General features: G+C 38.4%; 1 protein-coding gene across 1 annotated transcript; it reads right to left on the bottom strand.

Annotated features, from left to right (window-relative positions):
- Positions 1-513: 513 nt before the first annotated feature.
- LOC133854190 (lysine-specific demethylase JMJ13) lies at positions 514-9,334 on the bottom strand. Its single transcript, XM_062290274.1, has 11 exons — positions 8,865-9,334; positions 7,085-7,430; positions 6,401-6,557; positions 6,100-6,319; positions 4,354-4,407; positions 4,184-4,263; positions 3,795-4,072; positions 2,932-3,327; positions 2,168-2,589; positions 1,731-2,012; positions 514-1,402 (listed from the first exon to the last, which is right to left on the bottom strand). Exons 1-11 carry the CDS (start codon positions 8,865-8,867, stop codon positions 1,019-1,021), a joined length of 2,622 nt encoding a protein of 873 aa, XP_062146258.1. The 5' UTR covers positions 8,868-9,334; the 3' UTR covers positions 514-1,018.
- Between the last annotated feature and the right edge of the window lie 1,244 nt (positions 9,335-10,578).

Genomic DNA, 10,578 nt, shown 5'->3' with positions numbered 1-10,578 from the left:
AATCCATATGCCTTACAACAAAGTACGAATAAACTTTAAAATTGTGTTTATGTATTTATTTTGAGTTGGTAAATAAATAAATAAATAATTATAATGTAAATATGGCCCAAGCATCCAACCCAAAGATTGGGTCTTCTAGTGTTTCATATATGGGCCTTACTTAATAAACCTGATCCAAGGGTTAATAGAATATTTATAGGATATTCTTTGCTCTGTACAAAGACAATTATGACTAGTGAGATTTGACTCCATGATGGGAACAATAATATGCCTTTTCCCACTGGGATACGCAAACAAAGTTCCAACCAAGATGTACAATATTTAGAAGAGAAATTATAAAATTACAACCCCCCAACTCTCACACAACTCCCCTCTCACATTATATGGGTCTTACATGTGGGACCTATATGCATGGGACCCATACAATGTGAGAGGGTTGTGTGAGAGTTAGGTGAGAGGAGTTATGAATGTATCATTACTCTATTCAGAAACCTCAAACAGAAGAAAATAAAATATATTAAAGAGAAAAAAGTAATTTCTCTGCATTTTATTAAAGTAGTCCAAGGTACAAAAGACCAATTTGCTACAAAATGAATAAAGAACCTAGCAAGGGATGCAGCGGGACTTGAGCTTAAAATTAGAGACCAATGGGTGTACACACCCACTTTCTCCACAAAAATTAATCAGAGTGATTAAAAAAAAAAAAAACAAACAAATTTACATCATTCACTAATGAGATCAACCTTCTAGCATGCTGCAGGAAGGTTCTCCTGCCAAAGACACAGAAAAACACCCCGGCCGAAGAACCCCAAGAATCACCACCCGTGCATATTGCCCCAATTTGAGGCCTGCACAAAGAATATAAATTTTAATCCTAATCTTGGTTAATTTTTTTGCCACTGCTCCCATAATCAATCTTTTTAGATTATCCGTATTGTTAGAACCCCATTAGAGAAAATCAAGTTAGCAAAGTCAGGCTCTCTCAAGATTATATGGCAGGCCAAGAAGATTTCTCTTGTCACTCTAGTGATCTAAACTTCAATTCAAACCTGCTCTCTGTCCCTACGTATGACGGGCCTCTGACTTTAAGGCGCTTCGGCCCGTTCTCTGTTGGGGGTGGTTCCCTTATGGCCTTTCCCAATTCAAGCTGATACCTACTATCCTTCCTGTGGTGTTCTCGCTGTCTACTTATTGCTTCCTCATTGCCCAACTTCTTATACTTTATGGAAATGGGAATGCCACTTCCTCTGCCAAACCTGTCCCTCAAAGCACTATCTGGAGCTTCTTTACAATTACTAGGGGGAACAGATTTACAATTAGATTCATCGGTTCTGCAGCAATCAGAGCGCACCACTTGCTCGCATCTCCCTTCAGCCTGGACTTTTTTCAGCCGTTTAAGCCCCTGGTTGTATTAAGATAGATACCAAAGTAATGAGCCAAACTATCATGATTACAACCAAATGTAAAGCTAAAAACAATAAGCCTTGGTATGTAGGATGCAGGTTTCAAAAGGCACCATCATAAATCCGAAGAATGTTAGTTTACAATTCAGGGTTAAGGTACATATGATAATACTGGTGGAAAACTACGGTTGTTTGCAAAATAAACAAGAGAAAAGTATAAATTACACAGCAAAGATATAGGTGGAAAAGTCTGTAAGGTACCTAATATCAGATAGTTAAGACCCCCAATATATGCATCAGAAATTATAAGACATCTACAAAATATACCTGGTGATCAGAATGTTTTGCGCGCATGGCCTCATTCACATCTCTTTTATCCACCTTCAGTGAAGTACGACGCTTGACCCTAAATATCTCTGAATCAGAATCATCACTGTCTTGATCCACAATAGGCTTAACCCCTGGTCTATGAAGATTGTTCGGAAGTGAAGTCCAATATTCATCACAAGACTGTGAGGATAGATAAGATTCATATGCACACCGTGAAGCTTCTTCAGAATACTTTTTAGAGTCAGGATTCCCAAAATTAAAGTTAGCATTCCCCTTTACCTGCTTAAGAAAATATACAAAAAGAACTTCAATTAGTTCAAAATTTAATTTACAGTTAATTTACTTGTGCAGAAGTTTAAGTAACCACACAAATTGTTCAGTACGAGATATCACAAAGGATAGCCACATTTGGCAATCAGAGAGCTAGATCTTACATTGTTTGGTACAGATGAACTCTCAAGAGGCTCTACTGAAGAAGAAAGAGTTGATGCAGCATAAGAAACAGAGGCTTCAGATACTTCAGATCTCATATTTTCTTTGGCAGAACTCAACACGGGCTGGCTATCAGCAACACACTCTACCTCTTGTGACAACTGAGTTGTAACAGAAAGCTGAGGGTTCAACTCAAATTTTATCTCGCAATAAGGAGAATATCCATCTTCTTCAGCTCTCTGAAACATATGTGAAAACCGAGGCGAATCCAAGTCATTACCACTTCTAGCATGCCGATGAATCTCCTCTGATATTCCCCCTCCTCCCTGCTCAAATTTCTTGGCTGCAGCTTCCATTTCTGAAATATCCTCCCTCAAAAAGAGAGTATAATCACTCCCACACGAGAAGCCAAGAGACTCAATATCTGGGTTGGCAATCAGGATCATCATAAGCAATCAAGAAGACAATAAAAAACAAGGGTGTCGGTGTCTGATAGAAATTGAATTTTATTCATTGTTTGACAATAGAACTTTTGCTGGGACAAAAATCCATCATTATGAATGGGTACAATGGCATGTCATGAATTTCAACATTTGATCAACCACCAATAATGGTGATGCTCCAATTTCTGTCAAGACCCCATTCAAAACGATGGATTTGTGCTGCAAATGCTAAAAAAAAATTGAGGTATAAACAAACAGTCTATAAACAAACATATCAATTTAAGAATGCTAGTCTCCATAACAGCATATTGAGCAATGCGTACCATGGCGAAGGCACACAGGGTGCATGTAACAGTTGCAGTTGATGTAAGCTACATAACAATCCCGTTTGCATATGCTGCATACAATAGTTTCATGCGAGAATGAAGAAACACCAGTGCAAGCCCCTGATTTCATCAAAGCCCATCGGGCACAATGCTGGAAACGCATCAGATTTACAAAAGAAATCTTAACCCAACGATTAGAGACAAAGTCTGCAGATGAATAGTCCAAATCTTCAAGTTCTAAACTCGTATAGAGAAGCATTGCTTCATTACACAGAAGTTCCTCATGAGGAAGCAGAGGTACCCTGTTAAGAAATGCATAGCGCCGGCTAGCTACAGCCCCCAACGGAAACCAATCACCAATTGCAAAGTTCACTGCCTCGCCGCAATTGAAACCTATAGTTCCACCACAATATAAGTATCTTTCACAAATTCTGACATAAGAACAAAGAGAGAGAGAGAGAGAGAGAGAGAGAGAGAGAGATGGAACATCTACTTATTAGTTTTTTTGCCTATTATTTTTTTTATACGTATTCAATAAATATCAATAAAAGCGTAAGGCGCCCTAAAGTACACAGGAAGTATACAGAAGAAACCACCTAACTCTAGGAGTAGAAAAAAGAACAAGGAAATAACTATAATTAATCGTTTGAGACACATAAGCAGCTGCCACAAATACAAAGTTTTAACGAAGAAAGATAAAATCTCCTCCAACGTCCTCTCCCGGTCTTCTTCAAAACTTCTATCATTCATTTCCTTCCATAAGCACAAAAAAAAAAAAAAAAAAAAAAAGGGGCATGTAGGCACCCTTTTTGCTTGTTTTTAATCTGCGGTATAACCAAACTTTAGAAGAAAAATCATACCATGACTAAATCCAGCATGATATGCTCTTGGGAAGGTAATTATGAACTCCCCAGGCTTTTGCACAGCCTTGTAGACAGGTACACCATGTTCCAACAAAATATTGGGTGGAAACAAAGTAGTTTTCCCCAGAAGAACATCAAAAGCTCCATCCTCGCCATCAGTTGATAAAATATCGCGAGTATAGACATGTTCCCTGACCACCTTTTCAAATTCCAAAGCCGCGTGACCTGGAATGCCGTACCAAGTTTTTGCTGCCCCACAGTGATGATAATTTATACTGCCATAAACCCAAAAAATAAATAAATAAAACAAAAATAATAATATTTCTCAACATACAAAGCAGAGATATTGGACCACTGAAACTCTAAAATAACAAATAAACATGTACCTGTACAAGTAATGATCTTCCACATGCCAAGCAAACATACTGAACAGCATTCCAATGTAAAGCATAGGGTCAGTGACACCCTGAAACAAATGCATATTAGCGGATGAACACAAGTTATGGTAATAAGGCAAAAATCTTCAACAAAGCACAAATTCATATTTTCTGGGTACCGGAATAGCTCTATCCAGAAGACGCAAAATGGACTTCGGCAACCGTGAAAGATTCTGCAATAGCAGAAAAAAGTATTATTACATAATACTTGGTAGAAGGATATTCCAGAGACCCAATAATTAAAATATATATATATATTAAAGAAGGCTCTTAAATAGTGTGGAACATTTTTGTTGGGGGAGGGGGGGCACTTGTGAATAGTAGAAAGAAAATATTTATTTAAAAAACTTTTCTTTTCTTTTAGGGAGACGGACCTGGAGGAACAGAAATAGATGGAGGAACTAGATATCAATTTAAAGAAACAAAGAACATCAGAGGGGGGGAAAAAAGATAAAGAAATGAACTGCAACATTGAAAAAGAGATCACACAATTGTCTTGCATGTATTTCAGTTTTCTCAGTGAGAACAAAGCACGAAAAAGACATCACTGATTGTAATAACTCCCCCTTTACAATTTTCTCCTAATTCCTCTTTTTCTTCTTTTTTTTCTTGCATCAATTTCTCCAAAATTGGCATGAAACAACTCTAAACAGTGATTACAAGCAATCAAAGCCATCAAGTTGCTAATAGAAATTCTAGTTCTGAAACCCTATCTTCCTAGGCACCAATTACTATTGGACAGTTATGGGCTTATTTAAGGGTTTTAAGCCAGTTACAAAGACAGACTATAAACATTCTACTGGTTTAAGTTCTATTAGCTTGAAAGGATTTTTCTTCAATTGCACTAAGATAAATGCTATTCCTTGAAGTTGTTGTTCATCCTATGGGGATTTGATGTAGGGCTGCATTTAAGGGAATACATGTGTGCTTGTGGTGGCTTAAGGAAAGAAAAAGTTATGTTGGGGTTTTGGGGTTTCAAAAGGTCACAAGAAGGCTTAATTTGGGGTTGCAAGAGAGGGGGTGGAGGGGGGTAAGAAAAGAAAAGAAAGACTTCTAGTTTCACTAGTACACTAAAGACCCAATTAATTTGGACTCAAAGAAAATAAATCCAAGAGATTTGGAAACTTACTCAACTCAACTACCGAAATACCCCTAATAAGCAAGAGCCATGAAAAAATAACAGATCTGCCTTCATTAGAAAACTAACAATAACTCATGAAATAAAAGTCAAATTAAAAATTGAATTTAACTTTACTCTTAATGACGTGATCCATAAAACAACATAAAAATTTGTCCCAATCCAACGATAACTCGAGTCCTACACAAGAAAAGCTTCAAGCTGCCAAAACTGAAAATCTTTTAATCGCAACTTGATCTTTCTTTCCATGACTGAATCAACATTTCAGTGAGACTACCCACAACACGATATTTAGGCTATTTAAATCTTAAGTTGTTAAGTATAAGTTTTATGGAAAAAGTGATCCTCATTACAGGTTTTGCCTTTTCCTCTATTTGATGCTTCTCAGGATGTTTTGTTCATTATGCCATTGGTTATGTAGGCTTTGTTGTGCAGGCCTTATTTGGGGCATTGCTTTTGTGCCAATTCCAATGACTGTCCTAAATTGTAAAATGAAGGACGAGTTCCCTCAGTACACTGCTTTGCAAAGTACAGCAACTAAAAATCAAAACTGAGCACTAGATCATCCTCCAACTCAGAAAAATCACTATACATAAAGATAGAGATGATAAGCTATTGAAACTTAACCACTTGTAACTATTCTACCGCTGTTTCTTTGGTGCTAAAATTAAGCAAAAGATCCTCTATTCAAAATCAAGAAAGTAAAGGTATTAAAAGGAATCAAAACCTTCAAATTCCATTTGCTATTTCCAAGCTGATCACTGGGAGAAGCTGAAAAGGCACTACCATCAACATCGCATGCATATTCAACAGTTTCTGTCTTCCCACAAGAAATTTCTTGCCAAAAATCTTTTTCCATGTATGTGGCAGGAAGACTTCCCACACTACAATATCTACGAGCAAAAACCTTGTTTGCCATTTTCTCGAAATCACGAAATGTATAATTTCTGAAAAGTGTACACTCAGACTCAAAACCAGAATAAAAACCAATTCAAAATATCATGTTTCTATATAATAAAGGAACTCACCTTCCACTCATGAAAAAGGTGACCTTGTCATCAGAGTCCCACTCTGCATAACGAAGAGGCTGTACTCTAGTTGTGAACTTGAAACCAGATTTCTCCTTCATCAATACAATCCCAGCTGGAACGGAAGCACTCAATGGGGAAATAATCTTGCATATACCTGAAACAATCATATAAAAGGGGGAGAAGTGGGTCAAGATTCCATTCATGAGGAAGGAAACAGTAGAGCTCCACAACTTAATTTTCAGAAGCATCAGCTAATGCAACCAAAAGAGAAGGGAAAAAAACACATAATTTCCATCACAAAACACCAGAGATGCCAGACAAACAAAAGCCCAAACATTAGAATGATAATCTATACTACATATAAAAGAGTAGTCAATTTGGGAATTAAGCAGTGTCCGAGATATCCCTCCCTAGATGATTATTCTTATAGAATCTAGAATTTTGTAATCATAACAATCATTTTAAATTTGCAGGCTATCCTAAAATCAGTGGTGAGTTTAAGTTGTGTTATCTTCAAATCTTAACCATGAGGAGGAAAAGACAAATGGCACCACTGTTTATGGAGTATTTACGCGAGTGTGTGGTAATGAATGTGCATGTTGTAGTAATTTCAAAATACTAACACTATCTACCATGACAAGCATGTCTCTGTTCAAAACATATAAACAAAGGGAGTGTTACCATATCTCAAGGCTTCTGGAGCTATCTTCTGCAAATAGACCAAAGGATCCTCAAACTCGTCCTTTGTTGGACGGTATACAGGGCACTCCGGAATTTTCTCAGTCCATTCTAAATCGCTTGTGTCAAACTTGTCAACCTTGCGCTTTGAAAAGACTTCTGCACCACCATGCAGCCTCACACCACATGATCCTGTAGCTCTCAAAGCATCTCCTCCACTCCTAGTCATCACGTTAGTGACCCTCACAGTCTGAGTAACGGTTTCTGATTTCATTCGCTGAAGCCTTTTACGCTTCAGAAATTCTAACCCATTTTTAGCTTCTTTGGAAAAACAGCCCCTTCCTTCTACCTGTCAAAAGGCAATAAAACTTCAGGCACTCAAAAATGGTTGCAACTGATAGAGCTGAACTGCATACTTATAACTCAATACAGCTCCTAGTTAGTAGTTGACCTCTGATCCATGCATGTTATTAACATACAAATATTCATTAATTGCACTGAGCTTACATAATGAAGTTGAAGTAACACCACCATTTACACAAATTTATCAATCAATTATGGCCCAACAAACTGCTACATCAAGGGCTATTGCTAATAGATTTCAGTGGATAAGGGCCCAAACCTCAACTTAGTTTGGATACATAAACACTACTGCAACATAAGAAAATGGCTTTCTATAGAAATCAGTTAAAACATCAAATATCGTGCAATATATATTCTGACAAAAACTGCTGGGCATGTGTATTAAGAGACCTGAGAGTAGAGCATGCGCTGCACCCTAGGAAAACATAGACCAAATTTTCCGTATTATCTTTATCAACAATAGTTTTTAATCTGCCCCAAGAATTTAAACTAAGAATCATTCAGTTGGTCTCCTATTAACGAATCCAAGATAGACACCAGACCACAACCTCATCTACGACGTATAAGTGGAAATGGTCAGGAAAGAAACATCAAATGTACAAACATGGAACAGTCGTAAATGTATCTTTGACTGCAATCAAAATTCGAGAATAGACCAATAAAATTAATCATCTCCGACGTAGTTTCAACAAAAATATACGTTAAAAAAAAAAATGTATTACGGAGCAAAGAACCACATGAATTAAACAAGGCACAAGCAAAATCAGAAACGAGGACCAACTGACCCATAAGTCGCGTGTGAGCCAAACCCCAAAAAAATTTGCAATCAAAGCAAAGCAAAAAGGCCCAAGTAGATATTACCATATCAACTTCTTCCAGTCCAAATAATTAATTTTCAACGGCAACTTTCAATCTTATCCATTTATAGTCAAACCAAATTCTAATATTGAACAATCTCGTTGAAATCATCATTAAGTCCAACCTCGTGATTACTTGACACCCCCCCCCCCCCCAATCAAAACGTAATTAGAAAAATAAAAATTGAAACTACAAAAATAGAAAAGGATTAAAAAAAAAAAAAAAAAAAAAAAAAAAAAAAAAAAACCTTCTTTTTTCAAAATAAATAAATAAAAAATCAACTCCTCAGAAATGCATCGTATACGTTTGTCATAGCATGAACAATTACGCAAAACTCTGGATTTCTACAAAAACAGAACCCCCCCAAAAAAAAAAAATTTGGAAAATAAATAAATTCTAAAAATGGTAATTTTGAAACCGCTCCAAAGGAAGACAATGTCCAGGATCTAAACAATGAAAAAGAAGAAAACGAATTCACAAGATTTCTAACCGAAAATTCAGATAATGAAAATTAAACATGAAATCGGAGAGAAAACCAGAACCAAAAACATGAACCGCATACCATCTCATTCCGAAGCCCTTCTGTATAGGCCTCCGTCTTCGTTTGCTCGGCCGAGCACAGAATCCAAAACAACCACAAACCGAATCCGAATCCCGACAACCAAACCCTAGATCGCGATTCCAGCAATCAAAAAATCAACACCAAGCCTTCAAGGCGAACCAGGCGCGCCACATTCTCTCGAAACGCCACCAGCGAGACCGGACCGGTTCAGAATCGGAGATCCGAGGCGTCCTAAGCCCGAGCCACGGAAAACGAAATGTTAACCAAAGGAAGAGAATGAGACAGGGACCCCCGGTTTTCCGGCGAGACGCTGAGGCTCTTCGCCGGAGAAAACCCTGGTTTTCCGGCGAGAAACGAGGTTTTCCGGTTACGGGTTACGAAGGAAGAGAGACAAACAGTGGATTTATGAGAGAGAAAGAGAGAGAGAGAGAGAGAGAGGGGCTTAGAAAACCGAAAAAACGTTCAGACAGGAAAACTTGTAGTTTTATACTCCAAAAATGTTAACGCTTTAGTGGTAAAAACAAATATTCAATTGAAATTTCTTTTTTTTTATTTCATTAAAGAGAATTAAATTAAAAGGGAGGAGAAGTGTGAAGGAAAGTGGAGGTTGTTAGGTGGTTCAACCAAACGCTCGCCGGCCAAAACGCGTTTTTTTATATTCTGCTCGCGTTTCGCTGGTTTTGGAATCATTTCGTTTCGTAATTGACCTTATTACCCCCATATAGACGCTGGTATTGGGGGCTATTCAGAAGGTATTATAGTCAATTTTGAGGACGGTGCAATCGATGGGTTCTGGTTTCTGTTGCGGTCAGAGAGAGAAAATGTCAGGAAAGTCGGAACCATCACGTGTGGTAACACGGAGTGTGAATATGTACAGAAGGAGAAGATCTGACCGACCATCTCTTCATCTGTAACTATTAACAGTCAACAAGCGACGAGTCCAGGGGATCTCAACCTGACGTGACGTACAAAATAACTCTCACCTACCTTCCAGTTAGTTAGTCTTGTAGGCTGAAAGACAAATCTCTCCTCTCCTCATCCGTTTATATCTCTCTCTCTAGTCTCTACACACGAGACCGAGGGGCATTTTAGACTTATCATTAGGAAGCAACAAAAGTCACTTCCGTAATGTAAGTGAGCAACCATATGCGTGACCGATCGTAAGTCCAAAAACACAACCCAGACTCGCCACGTGGCGAGATATCTGCAAAAGAAAGTACACACGGCAGGCGGATAAAGCTGCAGTTTCGGGGGTTTTGTAAGTTTCCACTGTGAGGGGGGGAAGGTGCAGTGCCAGGACGGAAATAGCTGGCGGTTACAGCAGGTATCACGCGCCCAAATGACTGGCCCCAGCTCCTTGGCCCTCACGAGAAGGGCCCGAAACCTGCCGCCCGTTGCCGGTATCCGGTTTCCACTACGCTTCTTTCTCTCTCCTAATCCTATTGGTTGCTTGCACTTTTACCTTTTGCTACGCGGAGGTTGGGGCTAATGATTAGTTTTCCACCGTTTGCGAAAACGAAAGCCTTTGAATTGTAAATACGAAAATATATCTGTCCCTTTGGCGGCTCGGCCCTAAACGATAGGTCAACCTTTTATACTGCTCCTCGGCTTCACGGCTCGGCTCAGCTCATATTTAGCCGGCTTGATTTTCGCCATTTCTTCAATTTTTATTCTGATAAAAACGAAAGAGACTACTGCTACTATAGTTGCTTTA

This window comes from Alnus glutinosa, chromosome 13 (assembly GCF_958979055.1).
Source record: "Alnus glutinosa chromosome 13, dhAlnGlut1.1, whole genome shotgun sequence".
NCBI classification, from domain to species: Eukaryota; Viridiplantae; Streptophyta; class Magnoliopsida; order Fagales; family Betulaceae; genus Alnus; species Alnus glutinosa.
This window is presented reverse-complemented; position numbering and strand designations above follow the sequence as displayed.